Source organism: Melampsora larici-populina, assembly GCF_000204055.1.
Source record: "Melampsora larici-populina 98AG31 unplaced genomic scaffold MELLAscaffold_1, whole genome shotgun sequence".
Classification (NCBI taxonomy): Eukaryota; Fungi; Basidiomycota; class Pucciniomycetes; order Pucciniales; family Melampsoraceae; genus Melampsora; species Melampsora laricis-populina.
In genome coordinates, this window is record NW_006768765.1 from 1,028,671 (window position 1) to 1,056,459 (window position 27,789).

Below are 27,789 nucleotides of genomic sequence, written 5' to 3' on the forward strand. Positions count from 1 at the left end.
CAGCCTCAGGGTCTATAAATAGAGCTGGTCCCCGTGGTATAAAAGGACCTTAGGCTGACAGTTGACTTGAACGATGCGACCGATCCAACTCACGACTGCAGCTGCTCTTCACAGACGTTCAGAACGCTCCTTGTTCCATCTACCTCTTCATCTCGCTACACCATGACGCTCCGAGCTCTTCTCGCCATCACATTGGTTTATATCGGTAGCACAATCGGCTCGGCTCCTCGTACCCTCGACTCAGTTCCTTTGCCCACCACACTATCATTACCCTTGACTCAGAATCAAACCAGTAAATGCTTTGCTGAATCACAAGTCTTTCAAGGCCCGACAGTAGACCAATGGGGACGTGGACTTTACTACGGGCCTGCTGAGCAAGTGAACCGAACCACCCGGAGTTCAGCCCAGAAGGGCTCAGCCGTATGGGGACAGCCATCGATACAGTTAGCTGACGGAACAACGTGTTGTCAAAATCTATCCGAGGTAAATGATTACATGGGCTCACTTTATGTTCCAGACCGGCTCATGATTAGAACTTCATCTTTATTTAGGTACGAGATTATATCAATTACTTGGATTCAACTATCATATCTTATTTGGCCATTCGACAACAATTTGTGGTCGAAGCTGGTCGATTCAAAAACTCTAGAGAGGATGTTCGGGCTGTTGAACGAGCTGTTGACGTGGTCAAGAGGGCCGAAAATCTTGCTAGCCAGCACGCATTAGCACCATGGATTGCAAATGTGAGTTACACAGCGAGGGTCATGTCAACAAAATAGCTGCAGAACATTTGACAAATTGCGAGGATCATGAAAAACTGATATTTATCTCGTCTAGGTTTCGTATACGGCCCTTCTGAACTCATTCACAGGTGAGCAGTATTGATGAGATCTTTTCTGCACTATTCAATCCATTAGACCTGTTACGAGTTTTTTCTACCTCTGCTGATCATAAATCGTCCGAATCTAGATCTCGAACTTTGCACATTCGATGAGGAGGTGACCCATTGATACCGGAGCTTCCTATCAGGCTATTATATTGAAATCAGAAGAGGGACAACCCAGATTTGATCTCTTATGATACAGTACAGGTACGAGTCAATTGGCACAATGTGCTTCAAAGCACAAAGGTGACTCCACATTTGTACATTTGCAAGCAAAAATACATTTCACATGGGACATCAATTGGTTGCATGCTGTACAATGTTCCTGGCACATCATGCAGAACACTACTACCTTTTGTCAAAGATTTTGTATGCTGGATGTCAATGAGACTATCTTGGCAAGATGATTATTGCTTAGGGAGTCTTAGATGAACCCAAGACAGCTTCAGCCCTTTGGTTCGATTATGGCATGAAGGACAACCAACACAAAGTCTTGGGTCTTCATTTGACTAAGGCAAAGGACTGTGTTTCTAGCGCATCACCCCCCTGGTCACCACATTCTTGGATGGTATGTCTTCCGGGTTATGGACTTCAGCTCAAGATGAATGGAAGATGGCAAATCAAAGGACTAAAGCTGCATGTCTGGTGAACTGGCTAGACTATCAGGAACCCTTTTTATATGAATGAACTTCAGAGGTAATGAGCTATCAGACCTGGGAGAAAGTAAGATATTGGCTGTCATAGTGTACAGGAGTGATGTCAAGAGTTAAGAAAAACAAACATGGGACCTAAGAGCTTCTTTGGTGAGAAAAAATGAGAGATCTTGATAGCCCCCGAGTATTGTGCCAATAGTATCCAAACATGGAGTGATCCAAGTTTAGAAACAAAATGGAGGGAAAAAAATTTGGAGGGTGATTTACAACTGATTTCACTGACTTTGAGAATTGTCCTGGTGTGATTGGACAGAAATTCCAGTTCTCAATGTTAGGTGAAAGGTTTGTATTCAAAAACTTGAATGCCTTACACCAGCTGCAACTGCCTGTTGACAGCGGAAAAACCACACACCGGACTTTCCAGGTGCATTGCTCCCATCCTGATGAACCTTGAGATTGGATTGTGAGCTTACTCTAATACCTACTATCTTGATACACCACATACAAGTATAGGAAAGTGGTGGTGCATCAAGTGGCTACAAAGATTTTGAATATCAGACATGATGAGAAAGAATGGAAGAAAAGGAATTGATAGAAGAGAAAGAAATATACCTACATCACGCTCTCCATTTTGATTAACTCCATGTTTTGGTTTGCCAAAGAACACGTAACAACTAGTATATTCAATCTCAGCAGGCTGATTGTGCTTTTGTTAGTAAATCTGTTCACCCTCTTTGTCTGAATACAGTGCTGAATCTACTATTGGTGGTCCCAATGGTACCTAGAGGTTTTCAACAATTAAACAAGGATGCTGATGCGAGGACACCCCCCCCTTCACTCGGAGGACACCCCTCTCCCTGTATTACATATGTATTGAGTAACTTAAAGTTACATATGTATGCAGTTGAAAGAAAAAAACATGGCCCACATGTTTTTTCAATCCACTGGAAACCATCCACCACATATTCATCTTCAAAGTTTTCAACTAATGCCTGACACCACGCCAATTGATCCAGTATTACTAGGCCTCGAACCACATCAGCTACCGTACACTTCATGCAAGGAAGCAGAGGATGCCATTCAAGGCTACGCTAATAGTCGTGGATACTTTTTGAACCGACTCCGCTCAAAGAAAAGCAAAACTGGATGTGTCAGAAAAGTGTGGCTAGAATGTGCTCATGGAGGAAAGCATCGACCACAGGAAAACAATATACGAAAAACATCTACTCGGCTCTTAGAGTGTCCATGGTCAGCTGAAATTAAACGCCAAGCAATAATTGATGATGTGTATGAATGGAGGGTTCTAATCACCATGAATGAACATAACCACGAGCCTTCAAAGTCTTTAGTAGAAATACCCGGTGCAAGATCTCTGACAAGCAATCAGCAAGACAAAGTCAAACAGATGAACATATGCGGAACAGCACCTCGAGTTATCTTGAAGAATGTGAAATTATCAGACCCCACTAATTTAAGCATACCTCGCGACATCTATAACTTGAATAGTCGGCACAAGGCTGATTTTCTCCAAGGACGAACATCACTTGAAGCTTTACTCGACACCCTCAAGGAAGAAACTGTTTATCATGCATATGAGAAAGACACCAATAACCACTTGCTCCGTCTTTTCATTGCACCCAATCTATGTGTCTCAGCAGCTAAAACCTACGGTGCTACAGATGTGCTGCTGATGGACTCGACATACAAGAGTAACAGGTGTTGTTGTCTCTTTGATATCTTGATCAAGCAACGGAAACTCATATGAACTACATCTTTTTGGGGCAGATACAAAATGCCACTTCTACACGTTGTAGGTGTCACATCAACACATCAAACACTCTCCTTATGTTACTGTTTCATGCATCGAGAAACTGAAGAGGATTATATATGGGCATTGGAACACGTCAAACTTGCCTACAAATCACTTATATCAAAAGAAGTCGTTGTAGTTACCGATCGAGAACTCGCCCTGATGCGTGGGATTAGTCAAGCTTTCCCGGAAGGAAAAAACTTGCTGTGTAAATGGCATATTAATCAAAATATCAATGCAAACTTGAAGAAATACTTTCCTGGAAAAAACGGAAACGAAGACAGCGAGGATTGGAATAAATTCAAAGCCAAATGGACAGAGGTTTGCGACTCGATTTCTCCCGAAGAATTCGCAGAACGATTTCAGCAACTTCAAGAATATATCAAGCCGGCTGGGTATCAATATCTTGACAAGACTTGGATCAAGTATAAAGAAATGTTTGTCCTTGCCTGGACAAAGGATGTGAAACACTTTGGTCACACAGTTACCTCACGAGCCAAAGGGGGTCACGCCAATATAAAGGGTTGGATATTGGTATCTACTGGCGATCTTCAATGTGTTTACGTAAAGATTAACCTTGCATGCGAACAACAAGTTAACTTGATATCTCATAAAACCTCATATGATTGCACCCACAATCTCATTCAGCTTCGAAGCGATTTCTGGCATCGGGTCCATCGCAAGATTTCACATCACGCATTGATCCTAGTGTGTAGCATCAAGTTTTTTATGATTCAAACTGTCGTATGTTGGCTGAAATCCTTATCATAATCCATAGACCTTGGAACAGTATCAAAAAGCAGTTTCAATCACAACCACATCAACTTGCACATATGTATTCAACGGGTCTCAAGGTTTACCTTGTTCACATTTCATCCGTCACCTGCTTGATTCAGGTGAATCACTCATGATCCAGCACTTTGATCCACACTGGCATTTGAACCGAGTCAGGCATGACTCAAGTGATCGGTCTACACCAACCACCAGTGAATTATTCCACCATCTAAGAATACAACACGCAAACTTACCTCCACATCTTCAACTCACCCTCGAGAACGGTCTCAGCGACTTACTAAAAAACTGTACAGGATCTGTCAGCGATCCTATCCCGATCCGAACTCGAGGAAGGCCTTCTGGGGCCACTTCAAACTCTACCAAAAGAGATCTATCACATTTTGAGCATATGATAGCCGATCAAACTTCAACTCAACCAACAAAGAGAAAATGTGGGCTTTGTCGGGAAGGAGGACATGACAAACGCAGCTGTCCTAATACTAATAGGGCTCTAGAGGCCGAGGCCATTTGAGTCTGAGATGATCATTGCAATTGAAGATTTTACATCCCTTTGAACCAATCATGTGCCACTTGAGAGGTCTTCTATATGTAAGCTCGTCAACAAGGCTTCCGATGAGATTTGAGATCATACATAAGTATAATCTTCATGTCCGATGTAAGTAAATCGAGCGCTGCATGATCGCTCGATTTGAAATGAACAATTTTTTTAAAAATCAGATCATTGAATTGAATACATCTGTAATACAGGGAGGGGGGTGTCCTCCGAGTGAAGGGGGGGGTGTCCTCGCATCAGCATCCTTAAACAATCAGTAAGTATAAAATTTTGAAAGGTGATATGACGATGAAATGTGATAAATACATACCCCACATTCAACCACAGTTTCACTTGTCTGAGCCCTTGGTTGGTGCAAAGGGTTCACTGTGTTGTCTATCTCGACTTCTGAGACTGAGGCAGAGTGTTCTTGGTTCCAGTTTGAGGTACCTGTGTCCTAAACATCATCAAGAATAAGAAAGAGGATAAGAAATAGTATTAAATAAAAGATTCATAAAACAAAATGACTTACTTGGAACAACAAAAACCAAGGCACAAGCTGGTTTACTGATATCTAGACCTCCAGGCACTGGGGCAAGAATAGATCCTCACATTGGGGTCAGCATTGAAATTTTCTTGTTTTTTCAATGTTTGTTCAATTTTACTTCCAAACTCTTTCCCTTTTCTTCCCATTTTCTTCCTGCTTATCAGCTGATTACACAATCAGCAAGAACCAAGCAGATATCCTAGGCTTTCCTCAGGTTTCATTCCTTAGCAAAGAAGCCTGAAGGGGGGCTGGCCCATCTGCTCACTTCATCTTGGCCCCTCAGCTGATCTCCAGGAGCATGCCTTGGAGCCTGCTGATCCAGAATTTTGGGCAAGGTTCTGAGCTGTTCTGAGTACTCATCTGAGACACTGTGCTTAAAGAATGCTCATCCAAGATGGAAATGAGCATTATCCAGCAATGTACATGTCCCCACGCCTAGGGATTGTAATCATTGGGTTTGGGACAGACCCTGGCCCTGCCGCTGCAGAACTTGCATGATTACGTAAATCACTTGGAGGGGACTTTACAGCAAAATTTGAGCAAAACATCCTGATCACCTGAGCACTACCAAAATTGTCAATTGAAGGAATCTGAAAGAAAAATGTTAATGTTCAATCAATGTAAGGAGATAATTTAGTAAAAGACATAAGTAAACTTAACAAGCCTTTAGTGTTAAAGAAGAAAGGACCGCTTAAATGAAGGATAGACGAGAATGAATAAGTTTCATTTAACCCCAATTAGTCAAATCCCTTTTCCTTATAACCCTTAAAGCTCTCTGTTGTAGTTCTCTTTTCCCATCTTTGGAGAAGAGAGTGTATGTATTTCATAAATTTGTTTTCCTCTGAATAGAATCAATATCTGAAAGTTTGTTAGTCTCATCTTTGACATGGATCACAGCTCACATTATTATTGTGTGATTTATCTTATTATCCTAACCTTTAACAGGTTAGTCACTATTGTTAAGAGCAGGATCTAGTACACCTACATTTCACTCATAGCACTTTCATCAGGTGTCATACATATAGGATCACATTCCAATTCACTCATACATTTTCAAAAAACAATCTTTTTTGGAGAATTCTGTAAAGTGTACAATGCTCACCTGTATGTGAGCATTGATTTTGGCCCCTGAGAGGTAGAGAGGCCAAGCACTCTTGACGCCAATGAACATGTTCATCTCAAACATCTCAAGCTGACCCCAAGTCAACTAGGCCATGGCCAGAGTCAGAAGCAGTGAATATCATACCTGGTTGTTGTCTGGATGGTGTACCACACATGACAGACAGCAAGGTTTGGAGGCAGGTCCATTGTTGGTCTGATAGCCGGAAGACACAGATGAAGTAATGATAGATTGCTTAGACATGACTGGGTGGATTTTATGGGTGATGTTGAAGTGTGCAATTGACGAATGATGAGATGACGTGTTAAAGAAAGGAGGATTAATTCACATAAACCGTTGAGGAAAATGTTTGCTAAAATTTACCCCAATCGAATTCAGGAAAATCCATATTATACTTATAACAATCCATGAATCCAAATTTACTTCTCTTTCCTCATCTTTGGAAAGAGAAGTGAGTACATTTCATTATTTGATTTCTTATTTCTTACTTCATTTAAACTATCGAGATTAATGATTGATTGTTGTTACTGTTTGTTCTAATTAAGATCTTTTACTCTTGAGCCCAAAGATCAGTTATCAAATCATAGATAACTTATACTAATACATTATCTGTACCAATCATATAGTTCAGAGCTATCTTTGTAGATTTTGTGCTGGGTATTGGTTCTCATCGTGCTATTGTGCACACTCTTAGTTCCCCAAACCCACAGTAATCAACCTTGTTCCAAGACACTCAGATATTCTTATGGTAGCGGGAGTCTCATCTAAATCAATCGAATCAAACTGAATGAGTTCGGATCAAGATAAGTTCTTCGCACAAACTACCGAATCAATCCCAGGCAGCAATACATCCTCATCCTCAAGAGAAGGAGACAAAACAGTTAGAAATATCACATCTTCACTCAAACCATCTACATCCTCAAATCCTCATCCACCTGGACCATATATGTCCAAATCAGTCCAAAATCCGAAGACGGTAGAACCCGCTTCCAATATTTCAACCATGTCGTTACCTAGCAATCAGATAAGTCAGCGACAACAAGCTATCAACTTAAGCCAAGCTCTGAACAAATTATCAAGAAAGATCTTAACGGAAGAAAGTTTCCCCGTATGGTCGTCATACATAAGAGGCGAATTGAATTCACTGTTCCTGGCTGATTACTTAAAGTCTGATGAATTGAAAACTGAAGACGCTCAGCTAAGTGACGAGGTATGCAGGGCTTGTATTACCTCTTGGATGTTGGGAACTATGGATGACGTGAATAGATCTCGATTCGAGCCGAAAATTACGAATTACACAGACGATGGTCCGGAAACTCAGAACCTACCAGCCAAATTATGGAGTGCGGCTAATTCACACCATTCGAGCCGATCAGAGGAGCTTTGTTTACTTCTCAAACGATCTTTGAACTTAATAATCCAATCAGCAAACTTACTGTTATTAACTCACATTGAAAACTTTCAAAATGCGGTTACTAAATATAAAACAGCTGGAGGGAAGATGTCTGATGAGGATCTCGGCAGAAAGCTTCTTATGTCTTTGAATAACAATTACTTTCAGGATGCAAGAGACCTTGAATCAAAGGTGTTAGTGAATATGACAAGGTGGTAACTGAATTAAAGAAGAGATTAGACGCTGTGGCTATGATCACTAGAGCCCCTCAAGTATCTCGTCAACCTACCTTGGTCCATCAATCTGCCGAAGCTAGTGCGGTGTCGAATTCATCTTATCGTAACAAATTTCAAAACAAATGCACCAAGAGACGATGCACCGGTACAAATCATACCCCTGATCAATGTTTCAAAAAACCTGGTAATGAACACTTGCAACGCGAGTGGATTGAGCAACGGGTTAAGATGGGTCAATGGTCTGGAGAAGTACCTAAGGATTTGAATGTCACATCTGCGTCAGCTACTGTATTCCACAAAGAACCTTCCATCCAGCAACTTGAAGAAGCTTTCAACGGTTTGAACCCTACGGCCAGCCATGTCTCAATCAAATCTTTGTCTAGTAATCAGTCTGGTACTCCTGGTATAACTCGAGTTTTAATCGACACGGCAGCATATCACCATATGTTTAAGGAGAAGCATGTCTTTGCTAACTATCAAGATGTGTTGAATAAAGGAGATTCATTAGATATGGCAGGAGGCAAAGAAACCCTCGGAATTCATGGCCGGGGTGACGTTCATTTTGTTGGTCCTGATGGTCACTTATTTAAGTTACAAAATTGTCTACACATACCTGATTTGAAACGAAGCCTTATTGAAGGCACTATCCTACTCAAGAACGACTTTATTACTGTCAAGGAAGGCATCCGATTCAAAATCAGCAAGGATGGAAACTGTGCATTCGAAGGCCACTTACACGATCAAGTCCACTTGCTAGAGTCGACGGTGAGACACCTCTCCCGAGATGAAATCAATCCCGAAGCAAATCACATATCTTCAATCTCAGAAGCTGATATTACTCGTCTGCATCAACGTTTAGGTCATCCCAACATCCAATACCTGAGGACCATGGTCAGGAATGAAAGTGTGCAAGGGATGAATATAAGTCTTTCTAATATCCCAGACGTATTTCATTGTAATTCATGTGATTTGGCAAAAGGACATAAAATCCCTCATAATAAAATTCATGTTAGAAGTCAAAATTTATTGGATAATGTCCATTTAGACTTGAGCGGTATCATTCGTACAAATTCTGTATGTGGGAGTAATTATTTCATGCTGTTCACAGATGATTATTCAAGGTACAGACATGTTGTCGGTCTATCAACAAAATCCGCCAATGTAGTGTTCAATAAAATCAAACAGTATATCTCGTTAGTTGAGAGACAATGCAACAGAAAATTGAAAATGATTACCCTGGATAACGGCTATGAATTTATCAATGATACCATGGTTCCGTATTGTAAGGATGCAGGTATCTACTTACGAACTACCACAACTTATACTCCTGAGGAGAACGGAGTGGCAGAGAGGTCCAATAGGACAATCACAGAACCCGCTAGAGCGATGATGATTCAGGCCAACCTCCCCGTTTGCTTCTGGTTGTATTCAATCAAGGCAGCTGTCTATCTCAAGAACAGGACCATATCATCGTCAATACCAGCTGGAACGACTCCGTTTGAACTATGGAACGGTAGGAAGCCAGATGTCGGCCATGTGAGACCTATAGGATGTCTGTGCTACGTTCTTATTTGTAAACCTCTCAGAAATGGAAAGTTTGATCAAGTTTCAAGACAAGCAGTATTGTTAGGTCATACAGATCATAATTTGAATTATGAAGTATTCATTTTTGATTCCAATACTATTGTTATATCGCATAACGTGGTGTTTCGAGACGATAACTTTCCGTTCAAGAAACTCAAATCTTTTGATGTATCACATCTATCCTTTGATGATGATGCTCTGTTATTATTATCGGATCCTTCCGCCGTTGAACCTCTACAAGGGGAACAGAGCGACGACGCTGAAGAACCTGGTGGTGAAGGAATGCACCAGGCCTATGACAATATCAACACCAATTTACTTGTCGATTCACAACATATACCTGATACAGATGATCAAGTGATTGCACCTGAAGACGATCAAATCCATCAACCTATTGAATCTGAGCCGGTTGTCGAAGACGAGCCTGAAAATGATGTACCTAGAAGATCAGGACGAGCATGGGTACCTACAGACTTTTATCGGCCTTCGGCAAGTTTTGCATACTGGGAAGACGATGGTGCATTTATGAATTTTCATGAGTATGGTTACTATGCTTTTGCGGTTGGTCCAGTTGTTAGGCTTATTAATGAACCCCATAATTTTAAGTCAGCTATGAACGGTCAGGATGTTGAAAAATGGAAGGAGGCCTGTGAGAAGGAGTTAGAAAACATGAAGGAGAAGAAAGTGTGGCGTTTGGTTCCTAGGCCAGCAAATCATCCTGTGGTCAGTAGTAAGTGGCACTTTAAAGTAAAGCTGAATCCAGATGGGTCGATCAACAAACATAAGGCAAGAATTGTTGCGAAGGGGTACACTCAAACCTACGGATTGGATTATAATCAGACATTTGCACCAACTGGGAAGCCTGCTTCTTTTCGAGCTGTGGTTGCATTCACGACTTATCATGGGTTTGAGATACATTCAATGGATGCCGTAGCGGCTTTCTTAAATAGTAGATTGAAAGAGAAGATATACATGGAGCAGCCAGAAGGATACGAGATGAAATTACCTGATATAGATGATGATGATCTAGTGTGTGAATTATTACAGGCATTATACGGGTTGAAGCAATCAGCGAGAGAATGGAATGACGATTTTAAAGAGAAGTGTATCAAGGCTGGATTCAAGCAATCAGAAGCGGATGAATGTGTTTACATCAGATGTCGAGGAAATGATATTATTGTGTTCTATTTACATGTAGATGATTTGGCTATTACTGGTAATGCAATCAAGGCATTTAAAGAAGAAATAAGTGGTTTTTGGAAGATGGAGGATTTGGGTATCTCTACTTGTGTAGTGGGCATTCAAATAGTTCGAGCAAGTAAACATCATTATATCATTGGACAGGAAGCTATGTCTCGGTCGTTACTGGAGCGTTTCGGTATGATGGATTGTAAACCAGCAACAACCCCATTTCCGGGAGGATTGAAACTCACAAAAGCAACGGACGATGAAGCTAAAGCGTTTGCATTACTCAATTTTCCTTACAATAGCGGGGTGGGTAGTCTCATGTATTTGTCCCAGTGTACCCGACCGGATATTGCGTATGCGGTAGGATGCCTATCTCAACATCTTCAACGACCAGCTCTGCGTCACTGGGAAGCTTTTAAACATGTGCTTTGATATCTAAAAGGGACTTTATCCTACTGTATCCATTACGACAATGAAAATTTATCAACTGACGTCATTAGTAATAACGCGTACTCATTACCAGAACACTTTGCGGATGCGGACTGGGCTGGAGACAAAAGTACTAGGAGGTCAACGACGGGGTACGTTTTCATGTTATGTGGTGGAGCCATAAGTTGGCGTAGTAGGCTGCAACAGACGGTAGCGAAATCGTCAACTGAAGCAGAGTATAGAGCGGCAAATGAAGCGGGAGATGAAATGATCTGGTTGGCTCTATTCTTAAAATCTATAGGTTTCCAGCAATCAGTGCCATACTTATTAAATTGTGACAGTTTGAGCGCTATGGATTTAGCTGATAACGCTGTATTGCATGGAAGGACAAAAGCTATAGAGATACAGATGCATTGGATACGAGATAAAGTCAAGGATGGAATATTGAAATTGGTGCATTGTAATTCAGAAGACATGATTGCAGATTTACTGACAAAGCCATTACACCCGGGTCAATTCAATCATTTTAGAAGGTTAATAGGTATGAGATCAGTGGATGAATAGGTGTTTCAATTATGTCGATTGAGGGGGTGTGTTGAAGTGTGCAATCGACGAATGATGAGATGACGTGTTAAAGAAAGGAGGATTAATTCACATAAACCGTTGAGGAAAATGTTTGCTAAAATTTACCCCAATCGAATTCAGGAAAATCCATATTATACTTATAACAATCCATGAATCCAAATTACTTCTCTTTCCTCATCTTTGGAAAGAGAAGTGAGTACATTTCATTATTTGATTTCTTATTTCTTACTTCATTTAAACTATCGAGATTAATGATTGATTGTTGTTACTGTTTGTTCTAATTAAGATCTTTTACTCTTGAGCCCAAAGATCAGTTATCGAATCATAGATAACTTATACTAATACATTATCTGTACCAATCATATAGGTACAAATCTCATAGTCTTATAGTTTCTCTATATTCATGTTTCTAGTGTGTGTTGTTTTAGGTCAGAGCTATCTTTGTAGATTTCGTGCTGGGTATTGGTTCTCATCGTGCTATTGTGCACACTCTTAGGTGAATAGAATTATCTTGGAAAGAGAAATCTTTACTCTGAATAAACTCCTTCCCCGTCCCAAAAGGAGTTTAAAACGGGACTTTGGATCAACGCCAAAAGGGAGTTTATCCGTGCAATAAACTCCCTTTTGTACTTCACAAAATTTCATCTCGAAAGACTTCAACCCTCCTCAATCGATCCAATATGTATTCACTTCATAAGATGCTTGTTCTTTCACTCAATCAACATCTTCAACACTACACCATCATACTCAAGACTCGCAAGCCAATCCTTGCTTGTACTCCTTGCTTTCTGTGTAAAAAGTTGTCTTTTGTGATTGTACAAATGAAATCTTGAAAACCAATTTTGATTGAAGGAACGAGTTATCGATTGTTCAATTTCCAGTCAATTTTGCAATTTCAATCAATCGGTCAATTTTAAATCAATTTTTCAAAACCGAATCATATCATTGCAACTTCATTCTATCAATCTCAATCAATTGTTGAACTTCAAAAAATCTCAAAACAAATCACTCTTGAAAGATGAGATAAATAGGGAGTGGTGGAGAGTGTTGAATTTTGTGGGACATGTTTCTGTTATCGCAAGCGTGTTTGGGCAAAAGATTGTTGGATGGGAACAAAGGTTGTATCATATGATCATTACTTGTATCGGACATCGTTACTTCTCTTTCCTCATCTTTGGAAAGAGAAGTGAGTACATTTCATTATTTGATTTCTTATTTCTTACTTCATTTAAACTATCGAGATTAATGATTGATTGTTGTTACTGTTTGTTCTAATTAAGATCTTTTACTCTTGAGCCCAAAGATCAGTTATCGAATCATAGATAACTTATACTAATACATTATCTGTACCAATCATATAGGTACAAATCTCATAGTCTTATAGTTTCTCTATATTCATGTTTCTAGTGTGTGTTGTTTTAGGTCAGAGCTATCTTTGTAGATTTCGTGCTGGGTATTGGTTCTCATCGTGCTATTGTGCACACTCTTAGGTGAATAGAATTATCTTTGGAAAGAGAAATCTTTTACTCTTGAGCCCAAAGATCAGTTATCGAATCATAGATAACTTATACTAATACATTATCTGTACCAATCATATAGGTCAGAGCTATCTTTGTAGATTTCGTGCTGGGTATTGGTTCTCATCGTGCTATTGTGCACACTCTTAGGTCAGAGCTATCTTTGTAGATTTTGTGCTGGGTATTGGTTCTCATTGTGCTATTGTGCACACTCTTAGTTCCCCAAACCCACAGTAATCAACCTTGTTCCAAGACACTCAGATATTCTTAAATGAGTTTGAGGGTATGGTGTGGGTGAATTGAATTGATTGATTGGATAAGAATGTGTAAAATTGAAGACAGATGCCAGGATAGATCAGCAACTATAACAGATGCAAGTTGATGAGATTGAAAGAAATAGAATGAGAAGACAGACTACATACCTTTATAACATAAAGCAGTTGGTTGGTCCACAATTGCAAACTTAAAAGCCGCTGATTGTCAAGGCTGAGAAAAATTGAGATTCTGTGGCATGGACTGTCCATGGTGTAACAAAAGATCTGAAAAGAAATTCCAAAACTTGTTAATCAAAATGTTAGGAATGGTATACAGGCGCAAAATTGAAAGGTGTGCATTAATTAGATGGATTGGTGGATTTAGGTAGTGGTGGATGAGGTAAAGCCTGACCCCTGAGGCTCGAGCCTCGGGCCGTTGGCGAGGGACTTAGTTAAGTTTGGTTAGTGACACGGTGTAGGAAACCCGTTCATTGTTTTCCAAAGGTAGAAGTTGATGCAATCCATAGAGATGGTGTCTTGGACTTCTCCTTTGGCATGATTGCAGGTGGTGGGGTGTAAGAAAAGTGCAAGCAAGTCCAAGAACAGAATAAAAAGCTGAAGCTGGTTCTGGGGCACGCAAGGCGCTTCTCGCGCCACGCCCACCACGTGAACATTGCGCACGAAAGGATCAGACCTGATAACATTTTACTGAGCAGAGAAAGATTTTTTGTATTCCAATCGACAAACAAAGACTGAAAGAAACTTCAGTCAGCCTAGTTTACATCCAATGAAAGGAGTCTATCCGCATCCACGATTTAAAATATGATACAAGAAGTGAAAATGAGGACAGCAGATTATTTTCCCTAAACTCGAAACAATTCAGACTCATGATACATTGATCGGAATGGTAATATTAAGCTACGAAGGTGCGTTTAAGATCCTTCGCAAGTTTCTTGTCATTCGTCTCTTTTCCATTCCCTTGGTCGGAATTTCCTGGATGGCCATTGTGATCAATTTTTCACCATCCCTAAGCCCTCGAAGAAACCATACAGAGTAGTCCGCCGCGTCTTGATCGCGTGCGAGAAATTTCCCCATCTGTGGCAAGATTGAACCTGATCTGATAAGCTTAATCCTCTCACTTATGTAATGGTCAACAAAACCTAGCTCGCTGAAATTTTCTTGGGCAAAAAGCTTTGCCACCGCGAATCCATCAGAATATGAATCCTGGAGGAGTGATCCAGAGCTCTCTGTGATATTGATATACTTTGGATCTTCAGGGAGGGCGGGGCTTGATGAGAGCTCACTTATTTGCCGTCTTTTCCGAGATATGGTTCTTCGTGATAACGAGAGAGGTGGCAGGCTGCTGGTCACTCCTTTTCGTGTACTGGGTGCAACGAGTTGAGATATTGAAGAACGAAGTTCGGCGGTGGTAGTCTCTTGGTTGATCCGTTGGCCATTGTATACCATGAAGTCAGGTGGTAAGATGTTCCCCACTTCGGATTTGAAGCACCAATTCCCTTTATCGCACGATTCGCCCGTATAGCCTAAGTGAATTGAGACAAGACAGAAAGATCAGCGACCGTGATGATTCTCTGCCATGATGATTACTTACTCCAAAAGTGATACCCGTTGGTCATAGAGGCGTATGCTTCCAACTGCTGGTAGCACATCTTTTTCTCAGGCGCCAGTGGATTACTGTATTGTATGAGTTTCGCCTTTGAAATCAAACAGCTGAATTCTCCGATGATCATATTGTTATGCAACATTTCAGAAGCGTCTTGGATCATTGTTAAGGGAGTCGCTGGAACTTGACTAGGTGATGTGTTCGATACCGTATTTGCAGAAGACGATCCTCCATCATAAGTAAAATCTAATATATTCAATCCTCATCAAGCTGATCAGTTAGGTGCAGAAAGGCACTTTGAATGAATATATACTGACATGAATGATGGTCCAATATTAGCCAATCGACCCGGCTTTCCATATATTGCGCGGTTGAAGTTAAGGCATATCCGTCTTGTATATAGTAGGGGAACTCGGCCGCCAAAGGACACAGTTCGCGCAAAGCCGCCAGCAAGTCATCATCTTTGGAAGATGAGAAGAAGGCTTCAGTGATTCGCTACATGGGAGAAGAAAACATCATCATACTTACAAAATTCATCCATAGAAGCAGAGGGTGTTGGTTCATTAAGTAGTCCGATCCCAATCACGTTTGAGACTTGAGTTAGTCTTTCTGAGAGGAATGTCAGGACGTTCTTTGTCGCGGCGGTGTCCATGAACGATGTACCGTCACTTGTTCCACTACTCGCTTTGCCGTTCTGTGATCCGGGTGCACCATCTATGCCAGAAGATGACTAGGTGAGAGTCAGACACTCATTCATGACTGCCTGAAACACTCACGCAAATCTATCAAAACACCAATCCCATGGCTCGCCGCCATATTGATAGCATTCGTGATTTGTGACCAAGCGTTGATATAGACACCTGCCACGCTGTCAAACGCGGTTCCTGCGCAGAACTCAGGCCCCAGCATCCAGTACCCGATGGGAATTCGGACTGTGTTGATTCCTGTTGAGAGATGTAGTTCCGGTTGATAAGTTGGACGATCAGGATCAGACAGTTTTATGATAGTGGGGTTCTCGCACCAATGCTTTGGAGGTAAGCAAAGTCCTTTTCGGTGATGAAAGTATCCCAATGATGTTCCAAAACAGATCGAGCTTGTCGGATTCCCCCCCATCCTGAAGCCAGATCTAATTCAGCAGTCTTTGGCTCTTTGGCACATCGAAACAAAGACGGTGTCATCCAACTCTCGTGGACAAACCTAGAAATAATTTTAGAAGGTTGACAGATTGTGAGTGTTTTGAACCCCTGCGAAAGATTGGGAGAAGTGTAACTAGAGATTATTTACCATCCTCCCAAGTTTACTGATCTCTGTCGCCTATGTCGATAAATCACAGCAAGGTCATGGTCGAAAGGCGGTAAGACGGCTATAAGAGGTGTCTTCGTATGATAAAATGGCGTAGTCGGGCCACACGATTTCGTGGACGTATTGCTGGAGTCGACCACTCCTGTGTCCATCAGAACAGGCACACCACTGACAACGGGGCCTGTCGTTTGAGACATCAGGTCCATTGATGTGGTCATCAAAGTGTTATTTGTCAGCGATACTAAGGGTGTAAAGTTGGCCGGTATCAGACCGAGCATCGCGAGTGATGTTGTCAGCGCTTGCATGGGACTTGTAGGCATTTTCGATGATTCTGAAATGATAGAGGAGGAGATGTTCTTCTAGAAGAGCTTGGTAAATATGGATTTGATTCGTAGGTATCAGGACTAGTGAAGTTTGAAATATGTGAAGAATGATTAGTGAGAGTCACAGAGAGCAGAGCAACTGGCTTTTATCCTTGATCCCAATGGCGTCCCTTTAGGCGCCCCCCCTCACACGCCATCTTTCAGGACGAGATATCGACCAAGCCAGTCAACAGATCGAAGATGGCGGGAAGAGCTGCAAATATTTACACATTTTTACGTTGAGTATCATTTAAAGATGGACCATGATGAGAGACATGGCTTATCTCATTGGTCTATTCCGCGCAGACTTCCATTGTAGTGAGCAGTGGAACTTGAAAGCGACGAGCAGTACGCGACGGAATTGCTCACCATGCGCGCAACATCTCTGGTGCACAATCGTGTTTTCAGATTGAGTCGGCTGCTCCTCACGACTTTGTTGTTTATGAACTCTTTAGTTCTTTCGGTTCCTGGTTGTTAGAATTGCACACCATTTTGATTTCAGATTCGACTTGTTACAAACCAGTGGGGTCCGCCGGATGTAAAGCCATTCCCCGGTGCCCTAGAAAGATCACTCTCACAGCAACGAGCATCCGATAAGCCAGTCACCCATGAGCTAGACATAGTTACTCTGAATGCATTCAAAACAGTCTCAAAATTTTATTCGCATCTCAGGACCCCAACGAGAATTCAGACGGAGGAATTAAGTTAGCCGGATGGAAGTCCACTGTCCATCAGTCTTCCGTGCGGGCGGAAGCCATACACGGGCGAGAGCGGTCGAATAGCAACGTTAATAGTTCATCTTTACCGAGCAATCCGGCGGTCAGCGTGGTATGCCCTACCCCTTTTATCTCATTTAGAAAGTGATGCAAAAGAACGTAACGCGGCTGGTTTGGTTGTCTTCTTTGGGGCTGCGGTGTCCTCATACAAGACTTTCAGTCATGTGACTGGAGTGCACTTCGAATCCTACGACAATCTCGGCGTGGTCAAAGAAACAGAACACGAACGATTTTAGCTGTTGTCTTGCTCAGCAATGTAGCGACTGGCTCAGTCATAGTGTACCGTAATCATTCGGCTGCCACGACGCTGTCTGACGGTAGCGTAACAATCATATCCTCTTTGATGTTAATGGAGAGCCACTATATAGTGTCTCCCTCTGTTGGCTCCTCGCCGTCTTTCTTCAGCCTCATCATCCCTTACATTTTCAGCTCAATTTGTTTTTTGACGCCGAGCGTTTTTCATTTGACCAACCTCTATATATCTTCCATCTGTTTTTGGCTTTTTGTTAGGATTAATTTCCATCAAACGTCACTTTCTGCTTCGTATTAGTTTTGTTTAATCGCTTTTTTTAATTAGAATTATCACTGTGATCTTACTTTGATACTTTCCGCAAAAAAATCGAATATGTACTCTGTCACTTTGATCTTTGTTCTGTTCTGCTTTTCGGTGTCGGAGCTTCCGCAGGCGTTCTCAACCCCCACGCCAGAACCACAATTCAGGGTAAGTCTCTCATTCTTTCTTCTCAGTAGATCAACAAGACTCATACGGCATACTAAAGCTCCCTTCTTTTTTTTCCGTCACAGTCAGTAGATCTCATTCAAAGAACTCCATTTTTCTCCCCTGGTGGTGAGATAGGTGGTCTTCAGGGTGCTAATTTATATTCCAATAGCCCGTTAGTCGGTGGTATCAATCCCGGCCTTGGTCTTCCATTGGGCGCTGGAATTGGGCCCGTGGGTGCGTTGGGCGGGGGAATCGGATCCCCCCTTGGTTTAACGGGCAGTCCTGCATTCGCCAACAACCAGTATGGACTACCTATTAACCGCAACAATTTCGTAAGTCATATTACCTTTCCGCAAGACCTTCCTGATGACTCACTTCATTTCTGCTTGTAGGAATCGAGCGGATTCAACCGTGGCGGCAACGGATTTTCAAACGGTTATTTCGGTGCCGGCTCAGGTTTTCAGTCGCGAAGAAGTCAAGCATCACTGTTGATCGCTGGTCTTGGAGTGTTTAATTTGATGGTTCTATTAGTCTGAAGAAAAGAAAAGTCATACTTATAAAACCTTTTTGTTGTATATAATTTGCATCACTTTGGCTTTTCCTTGTGTACATACGGAATTTGCTTGTTTATTATTCATCGACCATTCTTCTTGTCTATAAGTTCCAACCAATCTTACCTTCCACATCTTGGGACAATCACTTCATTTGCGTTATTTATCCTGAAATTCTTAATGTATAAACCTTCTTATCTTCCACACACGTCGAAGACGGTTGCCAATTCCCTCGTATATGTCAAGCAGCAGCAATGATCTGGCCCCACACAAGCCTCCATTTGCATCTTTAATTGGTTAGCACCGCACTCTACTCAAACCATTCACCTATAGCTATTGATGCATGTCATTCAATCACAAACTACGCAAGCCAACTGTCTCAAGGAATCCTGAAGGCAAAACCTGCATTTGATTACATCGGGAAAGAAGATTCTAAATTATCAGTTGCAGTGTTGAACGGACAAATAGACGTGTGATAGACACTCACATTGATAGTAGTTGGAATGAGCTGAAGTCTCTTTGCACTTGGTTTGAATTAGCCCCAACTATGCGAACAAAAGCCTCTGATAGGGTGCCTAGGGTTAACATTGAGAAAAAATCCAGAGATGTATTGGTTATGACATCATACTTCTGAAGAAGTCATCTCTCCGAACTCCAAGTGCAGTAGCACACGGAAGTGAATAATGTATGAATTGTTGATTGCGGGCAATGATGATAGGCGGCCAACATATACTTTGTAGTCGCAAGAATTCGCTGGTCAATTTAGTGACTGAGCAACCAACACCAGAAGTTTTCACGTGGTACAGATAAGACATACAAAGGATACAAATGCTCATACAAATAATTCGTGTAACAATCACAGCATGCGGATGTTTTTGTCAGACCAACTTTTGTGATGCCGAAGAGGATTTGATTTGAGGAGTTCATAATCGCATTGCTCTGAGCTCCCGTCAAGTTGCTCAGAAGGGTCACCGAGTCCGAGATGCCCACTTAGCATCCCAGCCACTTTGGGAGACACGATAGATACAGGGAGTGGATCAGACTGGGGCACAGATTATCACAGAAATCAGCCAGTATTCGAAATGAGCTTAAACCGACGGGTAATAGAACAGAAGACAATACAGAAAGAACTAACCACGTCTGAGTCTTCGAAAATTTTCATCTTTGCTGGGCGAGGAGCCGCAACTCCGGATGATGTTGTAGCTTTCATGGGAAGCTTCTGCCCCTTCCAGGCCGTTGGCTCCACTGTGTTTTGTTTCCGGTTACTCTCCACTGTTCCAATATCGTCCCAGCGAGTGATCTGGCCTGGAATACTGGTTTGGTCGGATACGCCGTCTTCAAAAATCTTCATCTTACCCTTCACAGGTTTTTTTGCAAGACCTAGCTTTGGTTTTGGAATCGAATTCGAGGAGCTTTCTGTTGACGAGGGCGGATGGTCAAGACTGGCTGCCAGCTTCCGCTGAACATCTTCCAATCGAGTCGACAGTTTTTCAATTGGAGATGCTTTTCGATCAATACCGAGTCGTAATACGTATCTAGCCTTTTCGTAATCTCGAAAGTGACATAAGACCAACGAGAATTCATCGTACAAAAGACTAGACTCTGTACCAATCTTTTTGTGTAACAAAAAACTGAAGATTGTTCGTGCAGCTTCACGTTGAACTTGATGGGAATAGTAAATCCATAGTTTGAGATACCGCAGGTCTTGTTGATATCGTTCATCAGTGACAAACTTTCGAGTAGATCGCTCCAGGATCGGTATCAGTTTTGATTCAGCTGTAGTCCCACCCGATGGATATGATTCGATGATCCAGCGGACGTACCTAGATAGTTGATGTCAAACTTCATCAGCCGATAAACCCATACAATAGCAATCAACAGACCGATGCTGTGATTCCCAAAACTCACTCGACATAAATCTCGAGGGGATCTTTGATCAACTCCTGCGCTCTTTCCTTGCCATCGAAGTCCAGATCATTCGATTGCCCAAGCTCGGCCTTCTCCAAACGCTCTATATCTTTCTGAAATCTTTGATGACCACTCCGAAGATTTTCAGCCAACGCAATGGGGTTAAAAGCATTCGATAAGCCTTTGGTTGTTTCCGTTCGAAATCCCATGGCTGAATGAGAGTCGGATGATTTGGTCTGGAATAAAGACGTCAGTTGAGCTGCTGATCTGCCTGAAGCCAGTGGCTGAATGTTTTCTTTCTGATTTTCTATCGCACTGATGTCCACTGAGACCGTTTCCGGGGAATGCTCATTATCGTCCATCTTGCTTGGGCCTTCTCAGATAAGATGATTTTTGCGTGATATTGACTGGTGAGGTGATTATAAAGTAATGGGTGTTGAATGGGAAGCGCGACTGACGCTACAAACTTCAAACTTCAAAGAGGATGAGATGACCTGTATCAACTGCACGTGACCAGCGCGACTCGCCCTCCAAAACTTGATATTAACATATTCAGCGAGGAATTATTGCAGAGGCACGCAAGTGGAGGCATCTGCAGCATGCTCTGGTTTGTCTACAACCTCACTTCATATGGGGGTTGGGATTCACGTGGTGGGCGCGGGGTTTGGATGTAGGGCGCGCTCGGCGCGCCTTTTCAAACCTTCAAGAGGCGCGCCTGTGGTGGGGGCGCCAAGGCGCGCCTTTTGAGGCTGCAAAATCGAAAAACGATCAAAAAAATTGATAAAACAGCCTTGAAAAGTGTTGAAAGGGAGAAGAAATGAGCATTTCTTGCAAATTCTTTGTGCATACTTCGATAAACAAGAGTGAGCAATATAAAATCAAACAAAGAGATCATTTTCATCCCATGATTCATTGTCGGATTCAGAATCCACCACCATTACATCTGTAAAGGCCTCATTGGAATTGGAATTATTGAAACAAGTGATGTCAAACAGTGATTTTGGACATAAGGAAACCCGTCCATCTTTTCCCAAAGCTTGAAGTCGGTGGAATCCACTCGGATGATGTCTTGGTTGTGTCCTTTGGCATGATTGGAGGTGATGGGTGTGTGAAAAAGGGTCAGAAAGTCCAAGAACTGACAAAAAGTTCAAAGCTGGTTGTGGGGCGCGCCCACCCCATATTTCGACTTTTCAGGCGCGCCCCCGCGCCTGCGCCTGGGCGCGCCCAAAAGGCGCGCTTTTCGCGCCACGCCCACCACGTGAGTTGGGATCCTACAGAATCGGAGAACACACCAACGAGAGAGCACCAATGAAGATAGTTCATCACACTATAAATAGCCAGGCTTTTTACTCTAAATATGTGCATTCTGTTCATGGTGGAATATGAGGTGCTTAGTGATACCCAAAGCACATCGTGAAGACTTTAGATACCGTGTATCTTGACTAGAAATGATGCTGAGAGCTTGGTGAAGGATAATGCTTTTTATGGTGATTCTTATACAAGGATCATACCCACAAAACTTGTACATTCAAAAAGCTTTCAAAACAATGCAGCTCTTCTGAACTCATTAAAGCCCCACACTGCCTCTTGTAAGCCCAGCTCTTTGTCTGATTTGTATTTCTGGTACAGATGCTGCAAACCTCACTTATTATATAGGCCTTTTCCCTATTGCATTCTACCAACCAGAATAGCTCTGGAGCAGTCACCAGCTGACCAGCAGAAATGATAAGTACATAAATTACACTAAAATTACAACAGAAAGAAAGTAACACTTGTCTTCACACAAGGTCAAGCTATTGATCCTGGTATGGGGCCTAGCATCCATGGACCCATATTGTATACATACATTGGGTATGACCAATCTTGCATGGCTCAATATGTTTTTTCTAGTGTGAAAAGATGGTGCATCTTGACCTACGCCGACTCCATACATTGTGGATTGATACTTGTTTAGGCCTGCATACATTTCACCAAAGTCAATTTAAACCTCATACAAATTACAGTCATGAGCCACAGCCCAGTGCCATAGCTTTCAAAGTCAAACAAGTGACCATTTTCTACATCACCGCCAATACTTGACTTACAACCTCTCTTTACTCCTTACTTTGATACATACTTACTTATTTCCTTGGATTGCTGGCTTTCATTGATTGGCCGGGGGTGACTATGTAAAGGCAGGTCCAGGAATCAAGCTTGAATGCTAGATTCCAAGCACTTTGTGACTTATTCACATTATCAGCATGAGCATTTGGGTCAGTGAACTGGTGAACCATATGTGCCAATCCTGCACCAAAAGTGATTTCAGGCTCATCTAGACTACATTGTAATGCAAGAATGAATCAGAGCAATAGTGACTACACTGATTGAGATATAGATTTAAATTTGACAGTACTAATGATGGATAGACCTACAAAGAATATATGGTAAGACTCTTACAAATACAATTAAAGTTGAATACAAGTTACCCAGACGTCCCAGAATCAATAAATAAAAGCCAATAGCTATTCAGATGAAGACTTCATTGTGAAATCCATCTTATCATCAGAAACCGGTGAATTTGGTACAAGCTTAGGTTCTAACTTCATCATCTCCATCAATCTAGCTACTTCAGTTTTGATATCTTGAATTTCGTTTGTGAGTGATAAAACTTTTTTATCTCGAATGTTTCTAGAATGAGCTTCATCACCTAAGAGCCACATCATTTTCATCGAATGACTTAAACTTAAGAGTGAAGTACATGATCTAACTAAAGTTTCTGATCTTAATTCGATGGCTAAACTGTCTTGTAAAGATCTGAGTTTGTCTACTGGTCCAACCTATTGAAAATTCCAAGAAGTGTAGAATGTTAGAAAAATTAAGAAAAAGATAACAAGATAAAGTGAAGTTGACAGAAACCAATCAAGAAGACTAACCATAGATAAATCAATGATCTCTTCCATTCCTTCTACTAATGTTTCAACATCTCTATCCACAATTCGATTCATTTCATCTTCCACAGTTCTTAAGAAATCATGACTTGACATACTCATGCCTTCGTTGGGTCCTTCTGCTGTTGATTTGAGTGCATTGGTAGTTGTAGATAGATTGGTACGACGACGTACATCGGTTTGAAATCCGCTGAGTTCTTTTTCTGGAATTGACATTTTGATTTTGATTCGATGTTTGGTTTTTCAAGAAGTGATTGAGATTGACTGGACTTGTTCTGTTGTTGAAGCGAATCCAAAAGAAGTTAAGAACCAGGTACGAGCTACACGCGGGGAACACTGTAAACCCATAGCAGGCAGTAAGTATGGCTTTAGAGTGGACAGACCAGAATACCCATGATGACGGTTGAGTTAACTGGATAGCGAGTTCACCACTTCGAAATTCAAAACTCGATCGAAATCCACAAGAAAGAAGCAGCCATGTCTAATCAAGGTTATGATATCCCATCACCATCTCATGCTGCACTAACAGTAGAACCAGATTCAGATGATGAAGATTTAGTAGCGATTCCTCAATCAGAAATCAATCAACAACCAAGTCAAAAATCATTAAATGTAGATAAAGGAAAAACAAGAGCTAATCCAATAAGTCCTGTTATCCTCACACCTAGTACTTCTACCAACATACCACCTACTTTATCAGGTCAAATTGGTGATAGTAATCGATCTACTGGAAATTCCGCTGGTTCTTCAAGACCTCAGCGTCATGCTATTGGTGGGATTATGACGGAATCGAGATATGGATCTGGGCTTAATACGCTTGATGAACCCATCAGTGAAACCATTGTCAGTTTGAAATAATGTCTTCTTGTAATCTCTTGTCTCTTTCCAATAAGCAGTAGATATTATCGCGTGATTAACTTACTAATGTCAGAATGTTTTTGGGTTTGTGTTTGAGGGATATTAGATGAGAGACTTATCAGCCATCGGATCTAAAATCGTCTTGATTCTTTATCCATCAGGATCTTCAAGTTCAAAGGCAGTTTTGAGGGATTGGGATCTTTGGGGTCCGCTTGTGGCTTGTCTTGGTTTAGCTGTTGCACTTTCTATTCACGGTAAGCTTTGTTTTATATTACATCAACTGAAGCCTTGTCAAACAAGTTGCTAATGAATGGTTACGTTTATATATGTCTTTAAATAAAATGACTTTAAACATCAAAAGCCCCACCCCAACAATCTTTATCAGTCTTCACCGGTGTATTTGTGATTGTTTGGGTTGGAAGTTTGGTGGTAACCTTGAATGCCAGACTATTAGGTGGTAGAGTTTCATTCTTACAATCACTCTGTGTATTGGGTTATTGTCTCTTTCCTCTCTTCATTGCTGCTTTAGTGGCTTTGTTTATTCGTTGGTTACCTATTCGAGTCTTACTTAGTGTATTGGGTTGGGCTTGGAGTGTTTGGGGTAAGTCATCTTACTCATTTATTTCTAGCTTTTCAGTGCGATTTTTTCTGACTAATCTGATGATGTTCGGATTACCTTACTTTCCATGAACATATTGATAGCCGCGATGAATTTCTTTGGTGGGACTAGATTAGAAGAAGGTAGAGCTCTTTTAGCAGTTTATCCGTTGGGTTTATTTTATGCTGCTTTAGCTTGGATCACTATGCTTTCTTGATTTAATTGAATTGAGCGAAAAAAAAACTCAGGAATTCGTTTTAACTTACATTCTTACTACATCTTCAACTTTCAAAAGAAACGAGCTTTCTTAATCAATCTTAGTCTCCAGTATCAGGTATTAGAAGTGGTCAATGAGGACTAGGTTGGGGGTTTGAAGAGTTATCAAAATTGTGGTGGTATACAAACTCACTTGACATTATCTTCTTTCAAGTTTTTGACGTCTTTTCCAGTTTAGATTCCCAGTGTATTGTTTTCTTTTTTTCTTTTTGATTTAAATTTAAATGTTTATTCCACAAATGAAGGCAATCGATACGATTAGGATCTTTAACGCGTGGAGCTTGCGTATGGAAACAGAGAGATTAGCTCACTATTGTAAATACCTTTGGATAAGATGACTCCTTGATTGCCCATATGACGTCTGAGGGCAGTTCGAATTGAGATAGGGTGAAATACTTGCCGAATCATAGCCCGTGTATCAAAACACCCAGAGCCTGAGTAATGGATCACCTTTTGCTTTGTAAGATTTGATCCGATCACCGATCGAGTTCACATTGATAGAAAAGAAGCTATCAAGTGTGGCACACTTTGAGAAACACTTGGCTACAGTTGAGTATGAATTCTCGGACATGCATCTATACTGATGATACTCCCTCACGATTGATCGTATAGCACGGTCAATAGGAATAAAATCTCAAAAGCATTCTCTCGAACGCTGAGTGGATGGGTCAGTATAAAACACAGCTGTGTGATGGTCATGCTCGTCCCATGGGGGCAATGTCCAATGAATTCGATAGTACACACTCACTGATTAACTTTACAATCCTACAAAACTGATTTACAAAGACTCTGCTAACATTGAGAGAGAAAAAGGACAGGCTGAACACGGCCAAAGAAACTTCCATAAAACCGGTCATGAGAGTTACAAAGTGTCATCATCATAAAGAATCTGAAAAGGAAACACAAAGAAAATGCTCCAAAGAATCCTTCACATCTTCACCAATCACTAATTTCTGCAGAGGTCGAGAATCTTTCTTGAGGTTCTTGCGCTTCGCCCCACCACGAGAGACCATCAATCTTATCAGCCAACTCGTCTCTAACTGAATTGCTGGCTTTGTCATCGTATGTCCAATCACTAACTTCAATCTCGAGGCGGTCGGTCGATTGTAAGAAGTCACCAGATTCCGATTCATCTGAGCTAGAGCCAGCTGGTGAGCCAGGAGGTGCCAAATCCCAATCTACTACCACCGCATCAAGTCCACGCCTCGTCTCTTCAATTCTTAAACTCCATTCGCCTTTGGCCTTCATCAAAGAGTTTACTAAGGCGTTCACATGTCCACCACAGAGCTCCGGAATTCGAGCATGAGTAAACCAAAGTTCGCGAAGATCCACTGAGATGCGCGATGAGTCTTTGAACACCTCTCGGACTTCATCCAAGATCACGTCCGAATCTGAAGGCTTGTCCGCATGAGCATTGACCGGGTGAACAAATCTACCGAACAGGCGTGGCGGCGGACCAGAGCTAGATAGAGTGGCAAGTTCTGGTTCAGAGTGGGCTTGATCAAGAGATTGGTTAGATTCGGCCGTGTGATTTTTGCGAAAGATGGCACACTGAGTCGCGAAGAATCGATCAGGTTTGGAAGGTGGGGTCTCGGTCGAGTTTGATTCTGAAGACCTGGGAGGTAGAGCAGAAGTTGGAGAAGCGACCACCTCAAAGGAATTCTCACCACTTGAGGGTTCAGAAGGACAGTCCATAGAATAGCGTCCAAAGTAATTTGCATGTGAACCACAACCAGTGATCTCAACATCGTATTCGTACTCTTGACTAGTTTTGTCGCACCAGCCCTTGAATTCATCCTCAGTCCATTCGAATTTATGATCGTCATCTCTAAAGATACGTGAGGTGCGGCCGGTAGGATCAGGGAATCGATAAGAGGCAGATTGAGGGCTCGATGTATCAAAGTAACGATTAAAGTCGTGATTGGGTGTCGTAATGACAATCACGCGCGGATTGTACATAGCGAAGACGATAGGGATGAATTTGTCAAAAACTTCCGGCGAGAGATGCTCGATCACTTCGCTCATCACAATGCAATCTACACCTTTGAAGTTTTTGTTGTAGTGGATGAGGCTGCCGTGCCATAATTCCACAGTGAGTGGCTCCCAACGAGATTGCGAACCGAAGAAGCTAGTACTGGCTTCGGGGGGTGGAGGAGCAACGCAGTGACTGGCTAGTTCCAAACGGTCCTCGCGTATATCGAGGCCAAAGATCTCCCGTAAATGAAGTTGCGTCTCATACAACAGCGGACTGGGAACTTGGCGGAGGAATTGGTAGAGCTCATGCTTATCCGCAATACCGATAGACTCATCATCCTTCGCAGAGCTTTGGTCAGGATCGCGAGAAGCTGGGCTGGCCCCCT

General features: G+C 41.8%; 7 protein-coding genes across 7 annotated transcripts; 3 read left to right on the plus strand and 4 right to left on the minus strand.

Moving 5' to 3' along the window:
• Positions 1 to 162: 162 nt before the first annotated feature.
• Positions 163 to 1,675, plus strand: MELLADRAFT_101066 (uncharacterized protein; the record flags this gene model as incomplete). The annotated part of the gene is made up of 4 exons (XM_007403509.1): positions 163 to 483; positions 552 to 743; positions 1,302 to 1,451; positions 1,628 to 1,675. 4 exons carry the CDS (start codon positions 163 to 165, stop codon positions 1,673 to 1,675), a joined length of 711 nt encoding a protein of 236 aa, XP_007403571.1.
• Positions 1,676 to 14,444: 12,769 nt separating this feature from the next.
• Positions 14,445 to 16,730, minus strand: MELLADRAFT_86818 (family 5 glycoside hydrolase; the record flags this gene model as incomplete). The annotated part of the gene is made up of 7 exons (XM_007404039.1): positions 14,445 to 15,070; positions 15,139 to 15,396; positions 15,468 to 15,611; positions 15,679 to 15,864; positions 15,927 to 16,094; positions 16,172 to 16,347; positions 16,435 to 16,730. The coding sequence occupies 7 exons, from the start codon at positions 16,728 to 16,730 to the stop codon at positions 14,445 to 14,447; spliced, it is 1,854 nt and encodes a 617-aa protein (XP_007404101.1).
• Positions 16,731 to 17,184: 454 nt separating this feature from the next.
• On the plus strand, positions 17,185 to 18,847 carry MELLADRAFT_101068 (uncharacterized protein; the record flags this gene model as incomplete). The annotated part of the gene is made up of 7 exons (XM_007403510.1): positions 17,185 to 17,202; positions 17,338 to 17,436; positions 17,487 to 17,633; positions 17,751 to 17,912; positions 18,267 to 18,311; positions 18,395 to 18,643; positions 18,704 to 18,847. 7 exons carry the CDS (start codon positions 17,185 to 17,187, stop codon positions 18,845 to 18,847), a joined length of 864 nt encoding a protein of 287 aa, XP_007403572.1.
• A 688-nt stretch (positions 18,848 to 19,535) lies between these two features.
• Positions 19,536 to 21,185, minus strand: MELLADRAFT_76257 (uncharacterized protein; the record flags this gene model as incomplete). Its single annotated transcript, XM_007404038.1, has 3 exons — positions 19,536 to 19,904; positions 19,998 to 20,685; positions 20,771 to 21,185. 3 exons carry the CDS (start codon positions 21,130 to 21,132, stop codon positions 19,719 to 19,721), a joined length of 1,236 nt encoding a protein of 411 aa, XP_007404100.1.
• A 1,938-nt stretch (positions 21,186 to 23,123) lies between these two features.
• MELLADRAFT_70410 (uncharacterized protein) lies at positions 23,124 to 23,973 on the minus strand (the record flags this gene model as incomplete). The annotated part of the gene is made up of 2 exons (XM_007404037.1): positions 23,124 to 23,586; positions 23,683 to 23,973. 2 exons carry the CDS (start codon positions 23,911 to 23,913, stop codon positions 23,272 to 23,274), a joined length of 546 nt encoding a protein of 181 aa, XP_007404099.1.
• Positions 23,974 to 24,165: 192 nt separating this feature from the next.
• Positions 24,166 to 25,651, plus strand: MELLADRAFT_70412 (uncharacterized protein; the record flags this gene model as incomplete). The annotated part of the gene is made up of 4 exons (XM_007403511.1): positions 24,166 to 24,540; positions 24,662 to 24,809; positions 24,917 to 25,156; positions 25,258 to 25,651. 4 exons carry the CDS (start codon positions 24,175 to 24,177, stop codon positions 25,368 to 25,370), a joined length of 867 nt encoding a protein of 288 aa, XP_007403573.1.
• A 1,500-nt stretch (positions 25,652 to 27,151) lies between these two features.
• On the minus strand, positions 27,152 to 27,550 carry MELLADRAFT_32370 (uncharacterized protein; the record flags this gene model as incomplete). Its single annotated transcript, XM_007404036.1, has 1 exon — positions 27,152 to 27,550. A coding segment is annotated over one exon (399 nt), but the record flags the coding sequence as incomplete, so codon positions are not given.
• Positions 27,551 to 27,789: the final 239 nt, after the last annotated feature.